This window comes from Dromaius novaehollandiae, chromosome 2 (assembly GCF_036370855.1).
Source record: "Dromaius novaehollandiae isolate bDroNov1 chromosome 2, bDroNov1.hap1, whole genome shotgun sequence".
Taxonomy (NCBI): Eukaryota; Metazoa; Chordata; class Aves; order Casuariiformes; family Dromaiidae; genus Dromaius; species Dromaius novaehollandiae.
The window spans coordinates 61,294,890-61,320,045 of record NC_088099.1 but is presented as its reverse complement, the minus strand read 5'-3'; the positions used below and the strand labels follow the sequence as shown (position 1 = coordinate 61,320,045).

The window sequence follows — 25,156 nt, the reverse complement described above, 5'->3', positions numbered from 1 at the left end:
GCATCTGAAGTGATATTTCCTGAAGTTAGCTCAGATGTATGCTCTGAGCTTTCCAGTGCTTCCAGTCCAGAGAACTTAGTGGAAGTGCATCACTGTGTTCACAGACCTGTGGGCATGCTTACAGGGCAGAGAAGGTTATCTGTGAGCTAGAACAGGTCTGGAAGCTGAATATTGTAGTTCACTGAGCAGTGCTGTGCAGTTAAGTAAGTTCCCTTAGAACTGGAGGTTCTGAGAAGCAAATGTGGAAGCATTCACATTTGGCTTTATGGGAGGTAGAAGTAGCGTGTCACCCCCCCCCCCCCCACACACACACACACACCCCTTCAGTCTGAATTATTTTACTCCTTCATTGCTCTAAGTAAGAAAACGTGATGAATTATTTTTTATTCAGTGTATACCAGATTGCATATGCAGTTTCTCTTTGGGGTTTTGTGCTCTCCCTGCCTTTTATTTTCCTTTCCCTGGAAATGTTGAAATTTTTGGTTAAGTGCTCCTCGGTTCACTAGAGCATCATGTGTGCACATATAAAGCATATAAATAACTTTTTGAATGTAGAATTATTGACAAATAAAAACTGAGAAGTTGCACTGTGCAGATTATTTTTAAACATTGCCAGAAACAAATTCTAAGTAGGAGGAACATTATTTAATTTTGTTACAGCTTAAAATACTGTGTAATACTAAGCATAATTACAAACTAATAGTATCCTTTTAAAAGAGCAGACCCCTTCATCTATTCTCCCACACATTTCATTTCAGAAGATTTCATTTCAAATTTCCAAAATTTGGCAGGGTAGCCAAAGGAACTTAAATTAAGTTATTGACAGCAATATGATTGCTTGAATAGATTGCCTAATTTAGAGAATTATCTGTGTGCTCGTCTGTCACTGATGGATATTGCCAAAATGTTTAAAAAAAAACCCAGGACATTGTTTTTAAATTAGGCTATTTCTGTATTTTGTAGGCAAAGCAGTAGCAATTTGAACAGATATTTTTCTACACTTTGTTGTCTCTCCTTGTGAACTTTTATTAGTTGTAGTGTACACACTTTGGCTACTGACAGTAAGTAGTTGACTGATTTGAGTTCAAAAGCATTCAGTGTCTCTAATGTTTACTGTAAAGCATATGGATCTTGTCCATAACTTCTTTAGGAAATTCTTAGCAGTTTGTTCAAAAAAACAAGCATGCACACACTAGGACACTACCTTTTTTTGTTATTTTCCATTTCCAGATGTGTAAGCACGAATGGAAACTAAAAAGAACAGCTATGTTTTGTTCATGTATGGTTTTTTTCTTTTATCATTGTTTAGGTAGGTTGAGTATGTCTCATTCATAATACCGTAGTTAAAGCTACCGATTGGTCAGAAATTAGGATTATTTTTGTTCATTTTTAGTGTATTTGATGGTACTCTTTTAAATTAAATAATTATACCGAATGAGAGGACAAAGGTAATGTCCCACGCACTTAGATATATTGTGAAATCTCTGTAACTTGGGGAACTAGGTAGCTGTAATACTACAAGTAATGGAAAAATGTGGATGGTAGGAGTAATGGAGAGCACAGTGTGGAAATGTTCAACTGTAAAGAACAGGTAGTGAGGGGCCACTTGAAATCTGCAGTGCCATTCTGTGCTTAAGGAGGACCACTTAGGTTCTGTGCAGCATTGGACCCCAGGTGTTAAACCTTTGCATTTAAGTGTGGCACATACATCTCAAAGAATAGCTGGAGTTGGCAGGGACATCTGGAAACTGTCTGGTCCAACCACTCTGCTCAAGCCATGGTCAGCTGGAGCAGGCTGCCCAGGACTCCCTCTAGTCAGGTTCTGAATATCCCCAAGGGTGGAGACTCTACAACTTCTCTGGGCAACCTGTTCCAGAGTTCAACCACTCTCACAGCAAAGAAGTGTTTTCTTGTGTTGGAGTGGAAACTCCTGGCTTTCCATGGCACCAGGATTGCCCTGTCTGGAATGGGCAGCGCAGCAGTCCTTGATGTACTGGATTGACTCTAGAATCAGCTGGGATGAGGAGTGGGGACCAGGGAAGTGTCTCACCACATTTCCCAGTGCTGCCTAGCACAGGGCCTGGCAAAAGGGTGCAGGGAGTTTTGGCAGGGTCTGCCTCCTTAGTATGAAGATCAGGCAAGGTTAACTCAAGGTATTGCAAGGAAGTAATTGTGTACTTCAGGAGGTGGACCTTCTCTATAAGCAGTGTGACTGCTTTAGAGTTTGCTCTAGAAGCAGACTGCTTTAGAGTTACTCTTTCTCTCTACTATCTTATTTAGAGAAAATTTGTCCATAAATAATTCAATTGACTGCATAGTTGTGTTCTTTTGGATAGGTGCTCTCAGGATGGGATCGTAAGCAGTTGCATGGTTTCTGTAGGCCCTTTGTATGAAGATGATGATACAAGTAAGAAAGAAAAAAATTTTAAAACAATAGAAATTGGTGGCAGAATTCAGAAGGGGGGATAAGAACAGAGAGGGACACAACCTGGGGGCTGCGCTAAGATAGTTCAGTATGATGTTCTCATTTGCTAAGCTGAAACTGTTTAACATTATATTGTCTTGTTCTTATAAGACAGGCTTAACTGTATTTAAGATATATTGCTTGAGCAACTGTGCCACTGTAAGGAATATCTTGACATTTTATATCAACAGTTGACTAGTTCTGACAAATAGACCTTATAATCCACTAGCTTTTCTGCTTTGCAGTCCTAGCTGCAAAGTCCAGTGCAGCATGCTTTACTGGAAGTATGTATAGGCCTTTTTTCCTTATTTAGCAGGATGAAAGCTAGGTAATTTGTTACAGTTCAGAGTACTTATGAATGCAAACAGCAGAAATGGTCAAAGAAGGTTATTTGGGAAAGGTCTTTCTTATAGCCCAGTACTAGTGCTAAGGCACCAGTACAGTATATACAGTACTTAATTTGCTTCCAGAGATTGAGTTTATGTTGATGTTTCCTCACAATCTTTTAATTCTCCAAATCACTTTTCCTTCCAGGGATGGAGGTAGTGTCTAGTATCTTTCTGTAAGGGCTGATCTTTCTGTCCCATTTTTGCCTCCTCCATTCCTGACTTAGCATAGGCAGTCCTCGTTTATGCTACTTTTTATTCCAGTTTCTCAAATAAAGATTTCTATATATATAGTTTTTGGGCCAAACTCTTAATTGGCTTTAGGAATTGTAAGTGGCATTTGGTTGTAGTTCTAATATGATAGATCAATCATACTGTGAGAATTAATGTTTTCCTGTGTCCTCTACAAGTTACCTCCCATTCCCCACTGTTTTCGCATACTTTCTTCTGAGATTAGGGATAGAAAAAAAGTTAACCTGTTACCACGATACATGTGTTACAAGACTGTAATTCTTCTTTGGTGGTGTGCAGCTGCCCAGAAACATGCAAATATAGTTCACTTGGTTTAGAAGACTGCTTCTGAAAAGAACATTCATTGATAAATTTTCAGGGTTTGTGGGAATTAGTGTTATACAAACACCTTCATGACGTTTTATTTCTTTTCTTAGCTATAACTTTTTTATAGCATATATACGTGTATGTTTCCTTTACACAATCAGTCCCTAGGAAGGCAAACAACACTGAGTGGAAAAAGGCCTTTTCTAATTTGTTCTATACATATTTAACTCTACGTGCTGCCCATTAATCTTTGCACATTGACACTGTTATTTTATCTAGAACAGATGAATAACGTTTTTTATTACAACTTTGCATACACAACAGTACTCTTTTGTCTTCTATGACTTGTTATTGAGTGCCTCGAAGACTAAGCTAGTTGTGTATGTTGTGCCTTGATAGCAGCTGAACCTAGTGTTAGAGGAGAATGTTCCTGTAAGCTGCATATTTTTTCAGATGAATGATCTGAGTGTGCAGAAGTTACACTGTTTTAAGAGGAAGTATTTGTCTTCTTGTGAAGTGTTATTTTTCTTATGATTTTAGCACATCAGATAACAGGGATGTTCATGACCAAATAGTTGATAGATTTGATTTGAATACTAGATGGGATTTATTTCTCTCAAGTCTTAGAACCTTGTTTGCAGGGTCTTCCGAAGGTGTGTTTCAGTCATATGAAACAAGGATGGGAATTGTTTGATTTTTGTTGTTAATCTAATTATATACGGTTTCCAAATAGATCTCTGATTTTGAGGTTGATGGAGATTGATTTTGGGCTTATCTGGCAACTTAATTTTAGTTAGGAAAGCTTTTTCCAGCATGTGTCATTTGTTATTCTCCAGGAAAAAAGGATAAAAAGGGATGCTTGATGCAGTATTAAAATGAACACAATCCATGCTTTGTTTTTATGAGTTATGCTAATTTGGTAATGTCAGTTGAGGTTTCATTTGTCTCTTGAATTCATCGATACTTTTTCCATGTCTTGTGGCTGAACCTGACCAAGATGATTTTGATGCTCTATATTATTTAAAAATTAAGATTCTATCTTTCTGTCATTTACTGATATTTATTCTGTGTATAATTTATTTACACTGAATGGAATGTTTTTCCACATTTTTGCTTTGCTTAGTACAGCATATTATGTATTTGCTGTACTTCACAATGCTTTTATGCTGTCCTCTAATCAATATCATGGCACATTTTGAATCACTATGTCTTTTTACAGTGCTCTAACATTAGTGGTCTGGGATTGTTTTATTTTTTAATATCTTTCTCTTATAATTGCTTGTATTGTTGCAAATGAAATAAAGGTGTAGATTCTACTTGCTGCCTGGAGGCATGGACGCAGAGCAACTATGTTTGGCATTTTGCTCTAGATTTAACTCCCCCTGCTGGATCTCCATCTTCTCTCTTTGACTAGTTAGGCACTAGGACATAATGCAAAACTTATTTGTATGCCTTACCTTTTTTCCTGGTAGGATACTTGTTATGATTTGGGTTGGTAACACTGCCATTAGGATGAAAATGAACCCCCTCCTCCCAAACTTACTGACTTAATGTGTCTGGTATAAAAATGGATTTCAGGCTCTCATAGACTGCTGTTACTTTCTGTTGAATGTAAATGAAGATCTAGTCATGAGAATAAACGGGTTGCATGGATTTCCTTCTCAAGATCATCATAAAGTCAAGTAGAACTCAAATCGGATCTAAAAAAGTTATTACACAGAAATGCTGAAAATAGACCTTTGCCTACAACAGCAAAGAACTTTCAATAACTTGGATAAAATTGTCTTTGTGACTGTCAAGGAGCTGTGGTGGCAAGGTAGCGCTGAACGTTTTACTCTGTCCTGAAGAAGACAGCAAATCACTTGCTCTGTTCATGCTTACTTATCTTCATAATTATGAGGGCTAGAATTATTTTTGGTCAACTTGATTATACTTGTTTGAGAATGTATTATTGTTGGACACTGGACTTTTCAACCTTACAGTCCGTGAATGCTCTTTTGAGTTACTCAGTGAAATACTGTGTGTTGTTACAGTGCAGCTCTTGAGAAGAAGCCAGTCTTTGATGTAGTGGTTTTGTTTCAGGATGCTGTCAAAATAGTCATTGCCAGCATTGTTATAGCATACGGTCCTTCGTTCTGAAAAATGTTGAGCAGATTGTCATATTCTAACAAAGCATTTGGGTTATAATATAAAAGTACAACTTCATTGCCAACAGTCCTGAAAAATAAAAAAATGAAGCACTTAGTACTAGAAGGATGATTAGTCAAAGTGGAATCTGTGTCCTATTTGTGTCCAACTGGACAGTTTGGATGTTATTAGAGTACCTTTTATATATTAGAGTATATATATTAGAGTGCCTTTTATAAGAAGAGAGAAGGGAGGGAAGCAAGAGAGATCGAGCATGAGGATGTAGGTCTCTTTTTCTACCTGTTCCAGAACTATGTACGTGTGGTAGAATTTGTAGATCTTTTTGGAGCTTGAGTAGCTGGCTGGAAGGGTTGCACTAAGGGCACCTCTCCCCACTTGAAATCTAGTCCAGAAGCCTAGAGTAGGGGTTGTTATTTGTCTGAAGAGGGCAAACCCTGTGAGGAAGAAAAGGTTTTTGTCTGCCTTAAACATAGTCGTCCAGAAGTTAATTTACAAGCCTGCCTGCAAGGATTTACGCCAGCATGTCTCTTTCCAGTGGGAATCCTGACTTGTTCTTCACCTTTTTAAGCACCTCTAGTAGCTATATACAGAAAGATAATGGATTTTAGGCAAAGTGTGTGAATGGTCCTGCTGACTTGTAATTAATATTATTTTTTTCAGTGTCTGTCACTCAAGTATGCTTTTTTTTTTCTTTCCTTTTTTTCAAATTGGGACCAGATTGCAAGTGTCTGATTGGTATTAAAGGAATGTCTCTCTCCTGCCTGTTCCATCATTCTAAATTGCACTGTGAGTAGAGAGGTCAGAATTCATACTGTTAACATGGTATTGTCACTTGTAGGATAATCATGGGTCAAACCGGAAAAAAATCTGAGAAAGGACCAATTTGTTGGCGAAAACGTGTGAAATCAGAATACATGAGGCTGAGGCAGCTCAAGAGGTTCCGACGTGCAGATGAAGTAAAGGTATGCTATCTTTTGGTTTTTTAGTTTTAAAAACTGTTATCAAAATGGATTTTCTCCTGAAGTATGAGTTGGTGTGACACTAAGTTGTCCTGCAGTTAGCACCTATGATAACATTTTCATGAAATACTTTGTTAACCTACTGAAAACTGGTTTTAATTCTGTGACCTTATAAGCAGGTGTGTTACCTAACACTACATTTGTATCTGATTTAATCAGAGATGCTGAATATCAGCAGAGATTCTGGAGAGTAAGTATGGCTATTCTTTTAGCCACATTCTTTCTAACTCTATTTGGAATGTAATTCCATGCTAAACCTGTAAGTTTTTAAACATGAAAATATATTGAGAGTCAAAGAAAGGGATAATGAAAGATATTGAGGCTAATCGGCATTTAAAATTAGAATGGTTCACCTTTGAGCACATTTCTTTCATGTTCTCCGTAGCTTTTCAGTAAAGGTTACGATGCTTTAAGAGGTTAGCAGGTGTGACTTATTTGTAATGGTTAAAATTTGTGTTTAATTTTTAGAGCATGTTTAATTCTAATCGTCAGAAGATACTGGAAAGAACTGAGATCTTAAATCAAGAATGGAAACAACGTAGGATACAGCCTGTACACATCATGACTTCTGTGAGCTCATTGCGCGGGACCAGGGAGGTTGGTTAACATGTGTTGTGGTAATTCCAATTACAAGGTTGTCAGCACGTTTTTGTTCTATTGCTGGAAAGTTGGCTGTTTGTTTGTTTGATGTTTTTGGGTTTTTTTGGTTTTTTTTTTCTGCATGACATAACTTGGTGGCTAAATATTTTTCTTAGGAGTCTCTTAAAGGAGTTATTTATTATTTACGTCCATCAAATGACTTCTAGAAAGTAATAAATAAATAGCAGCCTATCTAGCTTTGAACTACATGCAGAACTGAAACAGCATCTTTACTTCTGAAAATATTTCTATCATTGCTAAGTAGCCTTTTCTTAAATGGCTTTGTCTCAGAGATATTTAGTCTGATCTCACTCCTGTTGCAGTTGACCCCCAATGGTGCAAATGAGGAGAGAGTTTGGTTTCTGTTGAATTAAAGCACATGAAAGTTGTGAACATAACCATTTGACCAAGTCTTTTGGTCATTTACCCACATAAATTCTAAAAGGAGTTGAGTTGGTGCACCTCCTATGTTGCACATTCAAATTGGACACTAGAGTTGTGAAAAATCACTTCCATGATTGCAATGCAGTTTGAACACCTAAACTGGCTTTTGTGTAGGTAGCTTGGATAGTGGTTGAAGTCCGTCCCAACTCTGTGCTTTCAGCCCAGGTTAATTTATATAGTTTCTCAATTGCTCTGTAGACAGTTCTTCAAACTGAGCCAGTTCAAGGATGTTTGATGTGTAATAATATGAAGGGCTAACCCTTCTCGGTAGGATGAATATAGAAAAACATTACTGTGAATAGGTTAAAAAAATCTTCAAGGAAGTTTGTTAGACTTTTCTTTTTCATCTCCTAAGGTTTTCAAGGGAAACTGGGGGTGTGTTACACACAGGTGTGTTTGTGTGCCTGTGTTCAGCTGTAAGCAGGAAGGTACTTTTGCCAGAGTGTTTTCTTTTAAACATGATTGAATACAGAATTACTTATACACACCTTTACATGTATATATGTATGTACGTATGTTTGTGCAAATATCACACATATACTGTAGGATCAGAACTTTTTATAATATTCTGTAATAAGTGACACAGGTACACATCTAATCTTCATTTTTTGATAGTAATCATATCTCATCAGCAGAGTTAGATTTTGGACATATCACTTTTCTTCATAGCTGAATTCAGCATTCTTTCATGTTAATCTCCTGTCTGAATTGATGAAGCACATCACTAATTACCTCATTCAAATCCAGTCTGTCTCATGAATCAGAAGAATTTTAGTGCTCAATTTTAACGTTGCCATAATTTAAACTACGAGAGGTGAGACAGAGAAATGGTGGAGGTTTTAAAATAATTTTTAAAAATCTTTTTGTTAATGTGCTGAATTTCTTCAGAGTTGTATTGACTAGAATCTGAGTTACCTGATGAAAAGGTTTTATGAGAACCTTTATGTGTTTGGTAAAGACTGCAGGGTCTCACTGGTGACGTAGCTATCACTCTGTGTAGGCTTTCAGTTACTCCCATTGGCTATTCTGGTCAGCAACAACCAGAGCCCATAACATGCTATGCTAAGGAACATCAAGCTGAGCTCCAAAGCAAAGCAATTGTGGAACGCATCTGAGATTTAGTACCAATTAGTTGAGTCATCTTGACATAGTTTATTTGTCAGTCTGAGACTTCTAGTTCCAAAGATTGAAAGAAAAATTATTTTTTACTTTCCATTTTTCTCTAAAAATGCATGAAAAATTTTCTAGATGGCTGCTAGCTAGAAAATTCAGTGTTAACCTGAGATGGGTATAAAGTATTAAAGTGTCTTTAGTATTGATATACACAGCAGAAATCTGACTTTACTGCCTGCAGCTCGAAAAAAAGTCTTGACTTTTGTCATTCTACCAGGGTACTGTCTCTGTATACTGTTTGTTACATTACTTTGTGTATTTCTTTAGAAATGTGAAGCTCTGTTCATCTTTCCCTTCTGGAAAGGAGAAAGATCTTTTGTCTCCACTTCCTTTTTTCCTTTCAGGTAGCTATGATAGCTGTTCTAAACTTTGTTTTACCTGCCTCCAAATCTTTTGTCATACATTTCCTGGCTGTGTATGTTCCTATCTGCTTTTGTTTGTAACTTTTTTCAAAATTCTTCATACTACTGTCCAAGTAATTCAGAAAAGGTGTCTGTATTTCTGTGGCATGTTTATCTTTTGGAGACTGCATAAACCTCTGAGTCTCCAAACACATTCCCATAGTTAAAAACTCATTGGCATGTCCAGAGCTGTCTGTTAGGAGTTAATTTTAACTTTTCCTCTGGTTTTTGTAAACAGCATAATCAAAAGTTTGAGGATAAGATCAAGATAAGCAGACAATAACAGGGAAAGAGAACAGGAGTCAACAAGACATTTGGAGCATCTATTTCCAAAAGATGTCTTGCTGACAGTAAAGTATAATTTATTTATTTTAACATAAATTTTATGTGGTTTCTGCAGTGTATTGTTTTAAAACCAGGGGAATTCAGCTGCCTCACTGATGTCTTGAGTAAATGTACTCTTAACACGAGTGTAGCAGCAACAGGTGCTAAATCTCTTTAGAGGTAACAAACATGTTCTGTATTGCAGGCCGAATAGCCTGAGGAGAAGACTATGAATCTGTCACAGCTACTACATGTGCATCATTATATATGATGGGGGGGAAAAACCCACCACGATCTATTAATGAAGTTATTCAAAAAATAGTTCTTGCCTCTTCTTGCCTGTTAAACCTATTCTTACTGTTATTCCCTAAAAAAAGATGCATTTTTAGGAGGCAGATACGTTTAATTTTGACAAACAGTTTGAATTTTGTATGCTGTAGAGTGTTCATCTTGTTATTGTTGTTGTTGTTGTTGCTATTATAAGTGTAATTTCAACCTCCTTTTTTCAGTGCTCTGTTACCAGTGACATAGATTTTCCAAAACAAGTCATCCCCCTAAAGACTCTCAATGCTGTTGCTTCTGTGCCTATAATGTATTCTTGGTCTCCCCTTCAACAGAATTTTATGGTAAGTTTAAAAAAAAGATGGGAGGGGAAATATTTGGTGAAAAGGGAGCGTTTTAATTTTAGAACTAAAATGTCAGTAAGTTGGTTGCCAGTTACACCTTTGTATCCTTTTGGTGTCTATAATAAGGCTCAATTCCCCCAAATCAAATAATTATTACTTAAATTACAAACTAAACCTCTGACCTCATTGAACCTCAGTATCTTGAAACCCTGCTGTAAAGAGAGAGTTCTACTCTCTCTAATTCAAGTGATCTATTATATTGTATAGCAATTAACAAATGCAGTTTTATTTTAGAGAGCATATAATTCTGTGTAATGAGAAATGTTTTCTGAGGGATATTAATGTATCTATGTAAGAAAGACAACTGACCAACATACCTTGAGTAGAACAATAATTCTTATGAAATAAAGAGAACTTACTCCTGAGATAGTGTCTATACATAATGGTGATCTTACATAGCCAATGGAGTATAGCTTGTCCTTCTGATTAGTTTCCCTGTGTGTACAAGCCCTAAAAAGAGATTTCTGATACAAGTATTTCATTTATTTGAAAAGCTTAGCTTAACAAAGTTCTTTCATGGCATTTTGTATAGGATGGTCTTTGCTGGCATTGTTATGATGGTAATAACCTTAGCAAAGAGATTTAAAACAATTGGTTTTATCAGTACATGTAAAATATTCCTTCTGCATCTTTTTTATACTTTTTATACTTTTCAATTCATCAGTGTTTGGATGTTTTGCACTGCTATAGATTCATCAGTGTTTGTGTGGTTTGTTTTTTTTCTTTTTTTAAAAAAACAATTGGAGGTTCTTTTGATATATCGAAGATAAAGCTGAATTTCAAGGTCCATAAATTTTACTGATAGCATATTGGAGTGTTAGACATTTAGTCTATATACAGACAAAACAAAATTGGCAAAGGAGTTCAGATTAAATAGTTTGTGGCATATTTCCATGCTTGCTGTTTAGACTATTTGGATTTAGAACCTTTTTGTGTATGATTTTTTTTGTATCATATTTTCTCATCTCTAGCAAAGGAATGAAAAAGTAATTTCTATCGCACGTTACAGTGGAAGAGAAGCAAGGAAGGGAGAAAGAACTTATAATCAAACCAACACTTCCCAAGGCTAGGTAGCTTACTGTGTTTCAATAGTAGGAGCTTTATACAAACACCTTCTTAATGTTAGGAGCTAGTGTCAGTGTCTTGAGCTAGTCACCACTAGTGCAAAAAGTTGCTAAACAAAGATTAGGGTGGGTTTGGTTGTTTGGTTGTTTGGTTGTTTGGTTGTTTGGTTGTTTGGTTGTTTGGTTGTTTGGTTGTTTGGTTGTTTGGTTGTTTGGTTGTTTGGTTGTTTGGTTGTTTGGTTGTGATGAGGTGCTATAGCAGTGAAGCCTGTTTGTTAAGTGTGATAACTAGCCACTTGTAGATTGTGAAAATAGTGATGCTGAAATGGTCAAATGAAGACACACCTTACAAATTATTTGAGGAGCATTACCCTGTCATAATTGTAAACGTTGTTACTAGGTAGAGGATGAAACTGTTTTACATAACATTCCATATATGGGAGATGAAGTGCTTGACCAGGATGGTACCTTTATTGAAGAACTAATCAAGAACTATGATGGAAAAGTGCATGGAGACAGAGGTGAGCCCAAACACTCGGGTATACTAATCCCTTCTTCATATATAAATAATTGCTTTCAATTTTGTTTCGTAAGGCCTGATGCTTGTGTGTTATAGTAGTATCTGTAGAATCCCTATACTATGTAAACATTGTGTATAACATTCTTCCTTATTTAAATATATTGCTTTGCATTTTCAAAAGGCTGCAAAATTTTAAAGTAGTAGTATGGAGAAATTGAATGTTAATTTAAAAAAAATTTTTTTTTTCCCCTCACGAGAGCATAAAGTGACTCATGGCTAGGTTTTACATGGAGAAGTTCTTGGTCTTCAATTTTATGTTCAGAGCTCTGGAATATAATATTGTAATGTCCCTAAGTGTGTTCTGCCTAGCAGAAAGTGGCAGGAGAAAGATGTGGAACTTAGATTAAGATTCCTTAGCTCCCCAAGAAAGATAGCTTCATAGTATGTTTACCTGCAATACCAGACTGGCTTTATCTGACCGTATTGGAATGGGTTTCTGGCATAAAGTCTGTTAAATAGTCTGGCTAGTAATTTCAGTCCCTTTTTTATTTTCCTTGTAAGGAAGAGATATTTATTCTTGTCTGCTGGTATGAAGAATGGAGAGTCAGGAACATAAAAAAAAAAAAAAAAAAAAAAATTCAACAGGCTTCCTTCCCAGTTATCAGTCTAAAAGTCAAATACTGAATATTTTTAACTCAAGTGTAGGGAATATTAAAAATAGTTCATGTACACATTGTGCTTTTCTGTTCACTCTCAATTTTGCTGAATTTCAGAATGCGGATTTATCAATGATGAAATATTTGTTGAGCTGGTCAATGCACTTGGTCAATATAGTGATGATGAAGATGACGATGATGGAGATGACAATCCTGATGAAAGAGATGACAAGCAAAAAGATCGGGAAGGTAACAGGATAGGTATGTCTGTCTGAAGACTTTAAAATCAAGACAAAAAACCCTTTTCTTTACTCACTCAATAAATGAAATTTGTTCAAACCTTTCTGCTTGATAGTTTTCAGATCCAAAGTTGCATCATTTTCTTCATCGTTTCCTTTGCCATTTAGTTCAAGATTTGCATAAAGAATGCTATGAAAAGTGCTGTTGCCAACTTATGTTTCTCTGCACACTGAGACAATCAAGTGCTCAAAAACCAGTAAGGTATCTAATAAATGCTTTTGTACTCCTCAAAGTAGAATATTATCCTAAAGTAGGCAAAGTTCTGAATTGCCATCTCCATCTGCTGGTAAAATAATGGTTTGACCAAATCTTACAAGTGCAATTCTGTCAGCAGGAAAGATCACTTTAAGCAGTTTAATCCAAGTTCTGTGTAATTTAGAAATAAAAACTTGTGTTTCTTTTTTTATTAGGATTTTGGAGAAGTTCCCCTTTCTCTCAACACCTCCTTCAAGTAGAAAAGGAGCAGAAATATATTTTTTTCTGTTTTCCAAATTTTTTGTTTCTTTGACAGAGAAAGAAAGCCACCCACCTCGGAAATTTCCTTCTGACAAGATATTTGAAGCCATTTCCTCAATGTTTCCAGACAAGGGTACAGCAGAAGAACTGAAAGAAAAGTAAGAAAGGATTTCTTCTAGGATGTATTGTTGTGTTGCGTTACGAAGCATAGATTTCTTGACTTTGTTAAATATTCGATGATCAGGAGTGGTCCTCCCTGCTTCTCGGTTTCATGGCAGTTGATAAGCAACTGATACTTGAAGGAAATTGGCTACATCAGGCAAGACTAAAGAGACTGTTTCTTCCAACTGAATCAAACAATAAAGAGGGGTTGCATTAGCCTTGCTTGCAAACTATCAAAATGTGGGTGCTTAATAACGCATGTCACTCTTTTGAGTGGGAAAGTAAAAGCTGCTCTTACAAAAGTCTCTTTTAGGGGATTGATGAGTAATATAAATGAGTAGATGGGGCTCTAGAAAGTAAATGCCATCTTTCCTAACAATTTTATATTTGTGTTAATGAGTATGGAATTAATAACTTGTCACGTCATTGATGCTGATGAGCATACTGTTACCTCTCTAGCAGAGACATAATTCTTATATTTTAATTTGTCACTGAAAATGTGGAGTGATGCTGCAGTCAAAAATTACATGTTTTTACTATATTGAATAAATAACTTCAATTTATTTCTTTCAAGATATAAAGAACTCACAGAGCAGCAGCTTCCAGGAGCTCTTCCTCCTGAATGCACACCAAACATAGATGGACCAAACGCTAAATCTGTTCAGAGGGAGCAGAGCCTGCACTCCTTTCACACGCTGTTCTGTAGGCGCTGTTTTAAATATGATTGCTTCTTACATCGTAAGTACAATTGTAGTATGCTTGCACATCTCTTGCTTTTTGGTATTCATGAAACTTAAAAGTGCCATAAAGTAGAATACGGAAAAAAGAGAATAAAAAATAAAAGCACTAATATTTGCTAAAGTTCACAAAATAAACTTGTGTATGTCAACATCATTTTGCAGTGAATATTATATCTCAAGAAACTGAATGTCTCTGTTTGGGGTGGTTTGATACCCTTTTTACATTTAGAAATTTCCATAGAATGTTTGGTTTGGACCAACCTGATTCTACTTCTCATTTTATATTCTTGCAAGAAAACTACCTTGTCTTCTGTGTTACACTTCTGCAGTTTGTACAGAGAAACTGAGAATAGAATATGTTTCTCAATAAAAATATCTGGTCATTCTTCAGACTTGCTTCATTTTCCAGCAGAGAAACTGAATATCCATGAACAATTTTATCTTTCTTTTTTGTTTTTCTTCTTTTTTTTTTTTTTTAATTTTAACTCCTTAGGTTACTTTCTAACCACTTCGCTTCTCTGTGGTGATTTGAAGAGGACTTGTTTCAGACAGCTCAGTTTTAGAAAGTGTAATAGCCTTTCCATTGATTTTCCTTTAATGTTGCCCCATTCTTTTGGGGGAAAAGTTAACAGGAGTGTTAGCAAGGATGTTAGTTTCCATTTAAGAACATGAAGAGAGATTCCGAAGTACTATTTGAGACGATGCTTTCTCTGAGAACTGAGTCAAATGTAAAGGGGAGCCTAACAGTCGAATATGAAGTGGTTTAGACTTGCAGTTTAATACTATGATTTCCTCCATTTCAACTTAATTTTCTCTCTTGACTTAACGGCTCATATGCATGTTCCACTGTGAGTGTGCAAGCATGTAGCTTATTTGGAAATATTTGTGCTTTGTCAGCAGCTATCCATTCAGCATGCACGCGTTCTGCCTGTACTTGTACTTTACACTGAAGGCTTTACGTGGTGCTGCTGCTTTTTACTATCTTTTAGTTGCCTTTCAGTTTGAGGAGGAATTGGAGTTGTGCTTGTAGGGAAAAAAGCTCTTCCTGTTCCTAGTTTCTTTAGTACTTGTAGCTTTGGGAGTTAGATCAGTTAGTGTCACTTTTTACCTGCATTCTGTTGACAGCCCTTGCTTGAAAATACAAACAAAAAAGCTCTTATCTGTCAATAATGTTTAAGAACAGAAAGATTTTTCTGGAGGTAGAGCTGCTGCCTTGACCAGCCAACTTCAACATTGTCCTGTGAAGCTTTACATACTGTTAAAAGTATCTTTGTCTGGATGACCCATTCCAAGGAAGTACTCTGTAGTCAGTCTTCATATGTAGGACAGGGAAGCAAAGCTGTATGCTATCTCTTGGCAAAACCATTTTTCTGGTGTTGTTTTCAGGAGTTCTTGACACTCATGATAGTCTATCAGGGAATTTGTGTGCCAGTCCTGTTTTCCTTCTTTAAAAAGACTTTGTTTTTTAAATCAATGAGAAGGCATTGCTCAGACTTAAAATGCTTTTTTCTTTTTTTTTCTTTTTTTTTTTTTCTTCCCCAGTAGCACCCCAGAATTTTTTTAAGGCTTCTGGAGCAGTGGTTTCAGCCATTTTTCATAGTATTTTTTATAAACTCCTGAGAGTTTTACAGTGAAGGTGAAGGCTCCTTTAAAAATACATACATATTTGATTATTTAATGTAGCTTATATGGATTTGCCTTTCCTAGTCACACTCAGCAGGTGCTTACAAGTAGAACTGAAGAGGTCCATGGACCACATGATGTGTCTACTACTCTGGGAAGCCTGACACTGTCCCTCCATAGCTTTGAGAGACCAGCTCTGCAAGACTTCTTTTTAATGCTGCAGAGGACTGGTTTATAGTGTTCATTTTGCCATGCTTTTAAGCACAAGAGCCAACCAGTGTTACAGTCCAGAGTGACGTCCCTAATCTGCTATGGAACCTCAGCCCTCATAGTAGCAGCATCCTTTGAGCCAAAAGTATTGTGCTCTCTTTCTCTCTATTCACGGTCTTCAGATGGAAAACAAAGCCTTTATTCTTAAAGGTTGCCTAAGTTCTTGCTGCTGGTGATTTTTGTTAAGTCTCTTAACCAAGTCAGTGTTCTTTCCAAAGTGCTTTGTGCCTAAGGCTTAATTTTAAGTCATGCCTTCTAGTTAAAAAGGACTGACGAAGCAATCCCCTCAGGTTTTTGGGGCCATAGTGGAAAGAAAAAAAAAAATCATGCTTTTGCTGAGGAGTCAGCTTAAATGCACCTTTGTTTCAAGAGTGTGTGAAATAACTTGTAATTGTTATGCTGTTCATGACAGCTCATGCAGCATGTGCAGTGTCACTGATGAAAACATATTTGATAGCTGCGAAGAGATCTCTTGAAGTTTTATTAACACATTCATGAGGTAGTTTATTTACGAAGCCTCCAGATTGGACACTGAATTTAGCAAACTGATGCTTCAGCCACTGTTCCCTGAACACGTATCCAAATCCCACCTCTGCTATGACTGGTTACTGCTTGGGATGCATCACTTCTTTCTGTTTTTGTCTGTAGTAACACCAAAAAAACTAGGACTGTATTGTTTGAGTGGAACAAGAGCTAGGAGTTTCTGTTAAGAACTGAGAAATTCAGTTGTGTGACATCTTTACTTTCTGTGAAGTTTCCAGACTATCAGTCCAAATCCACCAAATTTATTGCTGGGAATAAGCAACTCATCAAGAAAAAACTACATTAGTAATCAGAAGGCTGCACTAGCAGTTTTTAGTATGTCTGTAACAGCATGACTATTTTTTAAACAAAGCTGATATGCTCCTACTAGCAACCTAATCAGTTACCCTTATGTTCTACTTCATGCAGTTGCTAAGTACTGCAGCGTGATGTTCTGGCTTCCACAGACGATGCTGTGGATGAATTGTTTTGGTAAAATGTGGTTGGCTACAGTGATCGGATTTCTAATTTGAGAGGGCTAAATCTCTGGAGGAGGCATAGAGAATACAAAACCCAGGGATTCTTTTAGTTCTATTTTTGGCTTTGTAATGCCTCCTCTTAGATTCCCTTTTTGTTAAGATTAGCCTCATTTTATATAGTTTCAGATCTTTATTTTAGAAAGTTTGAGTTAAATATTGAAAAAAATATCATTAGATCTTTAACATGTCATATCCCCTTGATGAGCTGGCAATCCCTTTATGTGCAGGTGATGACATTTCTGAAAAAACTTGTGTACCGACTTCATTTGCTGACAGCACGAAATTATGCCTAAGTGTCTGGACTAACAAAGAATTTAGAAGAAGGAAAAATACCAGGTAGGGAGAATTTCCCAAATAGCTTGACTGTGAAGCAAATGTACATTTCAGGCTAAACTATTGCCTGTGTACTTTCACATAAGTAAAAATAAGAGAATTGAGCCCACTGGGGATATGATACAGGTGATAAATCACAAGGCAAAGCAAAGACAGAACACGTACTTAGTGGATCAAATCTGGAATGAATTTTTTAAGGAAACTAAAGAAATATGGAGTGTAGTTATTTAGGAAATTCTGCGAAATCTTCTTCCCTTTTGAAAAAACTTGCTACTGATGTTTGAAACATTCATAATAGAGATATACAAGCAAAGTTTTCTTCCTGGTCCTTTCTTTTGTAACAAGCCTCCGAATACCTCGCACAGTTCTGATAGATTCTGGCTATAGTTGTCAGTACTATACTGTGTTGAGTGTTCTAAAATAGTTCAATATAAGATAAGGCTTTCAGAATAAATACCAGGCATAGCATATTTTTGAGACATCTCTGTTTAAAAAAAAAAAAAAAAAAAAGTCAGATGTTGACAGGTTTCATTGCATTACAAACTAAACATTTTCTAGTCTAAAGAAAAAGAAAAAAAATACCACTGATTTTTAGGACCTCACACAAAAGCATCTGAGAGAAATGTTTGCATCTGCAGCTGACGTGTAACAAAAATAGTTTTTATTTCTACACATTAGAGCAGTCTGAGGATCATGGCTTGCAAATGCTTTTACTGTGTTTTTGCATTGTTGTAAAACCATATTCCTTCTGAGAAATAACTTGAATGAATAAAATGGTATTTGGTGCAAATTAAAAGATGCCATGTTGAAAAACCTACTTTTCCCCCCACTTTCAAGGGGGGGGGAGGTCCCTTCCCCTCACCGTTCCTTTAAAATTAGGAAAAGGTGGAATACTTTGACATTAAGTTGTAAGATTTCTTTATTTTTTTAACATTTTATATATAGAACATATGAACACATCAAGGATGTATGAAACATGAGTCACATACCACATTCAGGCTCTTAACTGGAATGAGGGTTAAGAGAGGAAGGAGTGCTATTAGCAACAATATGTGTAAATTATGCTTTTCTTTTTGCTTGTAATTGATTTTTACGTATCTATATGCCTGGACATGGTGAATGGAAGCTTCACTGTGTTTTCAGATTTATAAACTGTAATACGCATAAATGTGTATTACATTTAATTACATGTAATCAAGTAATGCAATATTTGATTAGTAATACATTTATATCCCTTTGCACTCTTTTTTGTGTGTGTGCGTGTGTGTGTGCACGCGTGCACGTCCAGCACTTTACAGATACTAAGCAAGCCTTGGAACGCATTGTTTTCTGGAGATTCCCATGTGCTGTTGTCATTAATGCAGGCATAAAATACAGAATTTATGACTTGGTTTCCACCACACCTTTCATTATGGGAGGGGAGCATGCAGTGATGGTTCCAAAATGCAGTGGCTTCATCAGAGAAGCCCCCTTAGAAAGTTGCTACCACTACTGGTGCCAAAACAAGTGCTTGTGGAGCTACATTGCAGACCAGATTGCTGAAATGAGATTTGCTTTCAAAAACTTTTGTCTGTGAGAACATATGTGAGCTCTGCCTATAAGAGCTGAAAAATGTTCTTCAAAAAGAACAGAACTGCACTAAAGAAGTACAACCTTAAAAACTTGGTGGATTATTGAAACGAGAAACCTGTGTAGAATCTAGGAAAATGAAGAGTAGGAAAAGCTGGTGGTTTATTTAAGTGGAAGGAGAAAGATGTGATTTTGTTTTTGTTTTGTTTATAAAGAATGTGTTTTTGAAGAATGGTCCTTCTTATGGATTAATATGCATCAGATGGGAGGGATTTGTTCTTTCAGTTTGAACATTAGCACTTTCTATTCACTGAATGTTGAAAAATATAACCTTAAGGAGTTACTTAATATTTAGGCTTTATAATGTGATAAAACTGCAGCATAAAAATTTCTACAGTGCTTGGGAATTAGATTTTTTCAGACAGGCATCTCTTAGGCTTTCATGGAGCATTATGAAACAGGCAACTGACACCAGGTCTCCCCCCCACACACACACACACCTTGAGTCTTCTCTCTGTTTTTCTCACTCACTGTTGTTTACATCACCACTAATACGTTTAAGGGGAAAAAGTGTTTATTGGTAGCAGTTTGGTTAAAATGAGTTATGTACATTTCTGAGTTTAAAGGGATCTTATTTTAAATTGAGTAGGTCATTGAATCATGGAGAATGTAAAGTTGCAGTGTCCTACTGAAATCTATAGAGTGACACTGAATAATCGTAGCAGAAAAATTGGCCTTCGTTCTAGTGTTGCAGGATTCCTGGTAATGTTGAAAGTTTGGACTGTTCTTTCTTTGTCTGGTATTTGGGCTAGTGATATATTCTTAGGCAGGAGAGTATCAGATATTCACAGTAGAAATACATTGCTTGTTGTTGAGACCTGATGTACAGCCTTTTGTATTCAAATTGGTTTCTTTTTAAATGTTTGCCCTTTCTGCTTGAAGGTAGTTAATGTTACCAAGCTATTGCTACACTGAACAGAAGAGTGAGCGCTGCCGAAGTCATAACTGTGAGGCAAAATTATTTTATGGCAGCTATTTTGTTCTTAAAAACAAAGTGTATGCTAGTGATTAAATAAAGGCTAGTGGTTCTCTCATAATATCATTATAATTTATGAATTTTAACAGTTCCACCCCTCCCGTTATCTTAGTTCAATCTCCACATTAGTCTTTGTTTAACATGTTTTGTGTATACATAGATAACATAGCACTGAATTCAATGAATATACTAGTGCCCCAAACATCCTCTGCCTTCACTCTGGTCCGGATCATACAGAGAGGTGTTGACTAGATAATGCTTATGGAGTTAAAAGGAGTCTCTCTCTCTTCTTTTTTCTCTTTCTTTTCTTTTTCTCCTCTCATTTTTCTCCCCCCCTTCAGTTTATAAGAACAGTAGGAATATTAAATAATCCTTCTGATGTCTTAGAACTGCTTGGGAAAATGTACACATATGCATGTGCACATACGCGTGCACACTTGCACTGTTTCTTTCCTTGAGCATGGAGAACTAATTTAAAAAAGAGAATTGCAGAAAACTCAGGATGGTGTTTCAGAAAGCTCCTTACGTGATTTCAGAACACGTGTTCCAGGGACAGTCTAGCTCCAAGTTTCCCAGACTTGGGTTAGTAAGGCAGTAGGTGCTTAGAATACTTGCGGCTTCAAGCAAAAACAGGAAAGTCGGTCTCTCTCAAACCATTCTGTTGGGAGGCAGGCAGTATTTGAGAGGGAAGAGCTGGCAGAGACAAGTTCTGGGCAAAGGGAATGGTTGGCTATTTGTAACATTGCTATCCTGTGATGCTGTTGCAAAGGCGTGCATGTTGCATCTGTAACGTACCTAATTCTGCTCCGTTCTAAGTCACCATTATGCAGCTTTATCCTGATGGCTTCTTTCAGAGCTTCACGAGCATAAATAGCAATAGATAGTTCTCTGCAAGTTGCAGACTTACTGTGGTTGTTCTGATCCATACCGACTGCTTGGTGCTAACCCATTTTACCTTGCAACTGCGGAAGGTGAACTGTATTCTTACAGCCTGTCAGCTTCCCTCAGGTGCTGGTAACTTTTTTAAAAGTAAAAATGCTAATGTGCCATTCTCACTAGTGCAAATGAAAATTGGATCCATTGCCTTGCCAAGGTCTGTGTGATTGCTTTTTTCTTTCTTCCTCTTTGACACGATAGGAATTGTTTAACCAAACTTAGAGGTTGAAAGAGAAGTGTTAATAGGAGAAACCTTGAATGATTTTTTTAACTCAATGATAGAAGTAAAACTTGTTCTGTTTGGGAAGGGAGATCTAGGAAATCTTCCTTGATGTATGAAACAAATGTGATAATCATCTTTACTGATGTAAATGGGCATATGCAAAATGAATTCACCTGCTTTCTGTGTGTATTTAAATGGTAAGTCAAATATCACTAGTTGGGATTTATTTTACTCTTTTTCCAGTTTTTAACATTTGTGTGCTGCTTTTGGTAAAACTTGGATTAAAAAAAAAAACAAGCTTTGTTTCTTGGATACCGTTTGAGATATCTAATGCATTTTTATATTTTAAGACTTACAAGTGCAATATTTTGATTCTACAGCATTCCACGCAACTCCTAATACTTACAAACGAAAGAATACAGAAACAGCACTAGATAATAAACCTTGTGGACCGCATTGTTATCAGCATCTGGTAAGATAATTTCAAGTAGACTGTCAGAATTCACTGAATTGGTGTTACCTTATAGAATAGCAAACTATACCTGCTATTAGGACATGCTGCATCTTCGAATGTGAAGAATATAGATGTGGGCCACTTGCAGCCAACTATGTTATGTTCAGGTTTTTGCAAAAGAATTGCTAACTTCCAGTCATGAAATGAAAGTCTAAGTAGGAAGCTGAATAATTTTTAACTCTATTAAATGTAGTCCAAGATATTTGTAGGCAAAAAAAATTATTATCTCTCAATAACGTGCTGCTGTCATTGTATCCAATCTAGTTGAAAACAGGGTATTGCATACTTAGTTGTAAGTTATATCTTAACTGAAGACTGGAAAGGTTTAGTTAACAGAAGGAGGATTCCATCCAGTATTTCTGTTCTTATGAAGCGAGATAATGGAAAGTGGCGAAACTCTTACTGATATACTTCTGAATCTCTCCCATACCTCTTCTAAATTTTCCAGTATGAGGAACTAAATATCTAATTTTCCAGTCCAAAAGCTCACTACGCATTATCATGCCCCTTTTCACTAAAAAGCAGATAACACTGATTGTATTTTGAAAAATGCAGAATATGTACTGTTTAGGTGCCCTGTGCAAGAAGAGCTCTTGTACTTTGAAGGGTATTTTGTTTGGGAAATCTTTGTTTCCTATCATCAAGGAAGATGAAAACTTACTAATGAATTATTTTTTCACTTGCCAGCCAAAATGAGAGCGGAACTGAAATACTAGCATAAACACTTTTTAAAAGTAGATTTATTCGTTATAGCATTGAAAGTATTCATGTTCATGATTTAATTAAAAACACTTCTACATGCAGAGAGTCTTAAAAACAACTTGAATAAATGCTAGAGGACATTAACTGGAATTCATATGTACATGATTCACTTGCAGAATAACGCAGACTTCTACAGTATGCACCTAGAACCTGTTCTACCCAAACCTCTGACCACAGGTGAAAAAACTTTTAAACTCTTGTACTGAAAATTGTAGTGTTTTATATTTAGGAAGGCGCAAAGGAGTTTGCAGCTGCCCTGACAGCTGAGCGTATAAAGACACCACCAAAGCGCCCAGGTGGCCGCCGAAGGGGAAGACTTCCAAATAACACCAGCAGACCCAGTACACCGACAATAAATGTACTGGAATCAAAAGACACAGATAGTGACAGAGAAGCTGGAACTGAAACTGGAGGAGAAAATAATGATAAAGAAGAAGAAGAAAAGAAGGATGAAACATCCAGTTCTTCTGGTACGGCTAAGTCAATGCTTCATTATTCAAGTAGTTGCAGTGCTTGAAAGGAGGAATCAAAGCTGAGCCACACCATCTTAGAAACTCTGTTTTTGCAATGTATGGAACTCAGTGAAAAGACAGAATAATTATATTAATCAAATAGAACCCTATAGCAAAAGTTCCATATTGTCTCTTGACTATGTGTAGAGGTGAGATTGTGTCATTTTAATACCTGCAAGAGCTATGTGAAAGTTACTGCTTTTGTTGTGGCACTTTATAAAATACTCTGTTTATTTTATTTTATTTATTACATTTGGACAGGTTAGTAATTTCACAGTTTCAAGGGATGTGGAAAGCTTTTGGATCAAAGCCTTACTTTGACCCATAATCTCAATAATTGCTTATTACAGAAGCAAATTCTAGGTGTCAAACACCAATAAAGATGAAGCCAAATATTGAGCCACCAGAGAATGTGGAATGGAGTGGTGCTGAAGCCTCAATGTTTAGAGTTCTTATTGGCACTTACTATGACAACTTTTGTGCAATTGCCAGACTGATTGGGACCAAAACATGCAGGCAGGTAAGAAGTGAAATTAATTGCTAAGAATGATAGCATTTTACTTTCAAAACTGGAGGGAAATATATAAATACTAAATACTAAAAGAGAAAACTTATTAATTGTCTTGGTTTTCCCAAGAATGCTGTGATCCAGAATTCACTCCACAAATATACAAAAGTTAGTTTTAAATCTGTTTTTTAAATTAAATTTACATAAGGTTTAAATTAGACTATCTGTTCTTAAATATGAAAAAAAGTCAACTTTAAATATGTAGGAAAGAGACTATGACTGGATATAATCTGTAAGACGTTGGTTGGAGGAAATCGTGCTAACTTAGAAAATGAGTAACTTTCTACCAGCGAGAGATTTATCGTGGATGTATTATGGTATCTCTTGTTAGGTGTATGAGTTTAGAGTAAAGGAATCTAGTATTATTGCTCCAGTCCCTGCTGAAGATGTTGATACTCCTCCCAGAAAGAAGAAGAGGAAACACAGGTAAATCTGTTACTAAATAACCTTAGCATTAAACTAATAATACATTGGAGATACAGTGGACCAGTAGTAAATAAGAACACAAAGTATTTTGAAGGAAAAGTCATAGAACTCTTCTCCTTTTCTTTTCAAAAATAATTTGTAGTAATAAAACAAAATGGTCTCATATGTAAAGTGTTTTGGTTTTGGGCCAAAACGCTGCTACTTAGGCAAGTATAACACTACTTCTTCTCTCCCCTTCCCCTTTTTTTTTAACCTGTAAAAGAGCCAGATTCTTGTTAGCAGATTCTTATAGTTTATTGCTGCAAATATTCAAACTAAGGTTAGATTAGGAATACTCTACACAATTGGTTATAACATTCAAGACATTGTGGTATGATTTAGTTTGCAGCAATTAAGTATTAAATTTACTAGTGTTGTATTTGGATTAAATAGGGGTTATGTATGGTATTTTGCAAATTAAAACTTTTTTTTCTTAATGGTGGAAAGTATTCTATTAAATTCAGATGATCAGAAAGCAAAAACGTTACAGCAAACTAAGATTGCCTCATTTTTAAAGAGAAACAATTCCTTGCTACATGGACAAGGACCTCAGCTTCATTACCAGCTAGAATTTCAGCTGAAGAACCAGGTTAGCAGATAACTAAATTCCCAGCTCAAAAATCTTGGGATGCTTTATCTTCTTCCTTGTTTAGAGAGAAGCTGCAATTAAGATCCAAAAGCCTTTCCTGGAGTCAGAAAGCCCATCTAAAACTATTTCTGTCAAAATTTTAAACTTAGTGGCTCCTGTCTGTGAATGTAACGAATTTTTCTTTGTCGAGAATGCTGAGGTTTCTGACAAATGTGACAACTCTGTACTATGATGACTTTTATTCTCAGGGGATAAGAAAATAAGGGATAAATAACTGACCGAAAATTAGCGAGAAGAGCATTTCTTTCTGGAAGCAATAAGTACACGTTTTTTCTACAACATTTCCTATTTCTCCACTGAAATTTCCGTAACTTCCTTCCCTATATCCCAACTTCTTTCTTCCAGTTCTTCTCCCAGTAATTCTTCTTGCTTCTCTAGGTTTTATTACTTCCAGGCTTAGTGAAATTCCTGATACTGGTTCCAAAAACTACTGTTCAAGTAAAATATAATGTTTCTTCTTCCTAGCATAGAAGCAACTGACAGAGTTGGGAAAAG

General features: G+C 36.3%; 1 protein-coding gene across 10 annotated transcripts in view; it reads left to right on the top strand.

Moving 5' to 3' along the window:
• Positions 1-25,156, top strand: part of EZH2 (enhancer of zeste 2 polycomb repressive complex 2 subunit) — a 53,274-nt gene that overhangs the window by 17,278 nt on the left and 10,840 nt on the right. For 9 of the 10 annotated variants that reach the window (XM_026123576.2, XM_064506646.1, XM_064506644.1 and 6 more), the window contains 11 exons: positions 6,395-6,518; positions 7,044-7,172; positions 10,066-10,182; positions 11,707-11,827; positions 12,600-12,743; positions 13,294-13,396; positions 13,975-14,138; positions 21,572-21,663; positions 22,697-22,937; positions 23,330-23,499; positions 23,879-23,973. In XM_026123576.2, the coding sequence (XP_025979361.1) occupies positions 6,402-6,518; positions 7,044-7,172; positions 10,066-10,182; positions 11,707-11,827; positions 12,600-12,743; positions 13,294-13,396; positions 13,975-14,138; positions 21,572-21,663; positions 22,697-22,937; positions 23,330-23,499; positions 23,879-23,973 (1,493 nt within the window). In that variant the 5' untranslated portion in view covers positions 6,395-6,401. The remainder of the gene's footprint in view (positions 1-6,394; positions 6,519-7,043; positions 7,173-10,065; positions 10,183-11,706; positions 11,828-12,599; positions 12,744-13,293; positions 13,397-13,974; positions 14,139-21,571; positions 21,664-22,696; positions 22,938-23,329; positions 23,500-23,878; positions 23,974-25,156) is intronic. The other variant, XM_064506641.1, reaches the window with a different exon arrangement.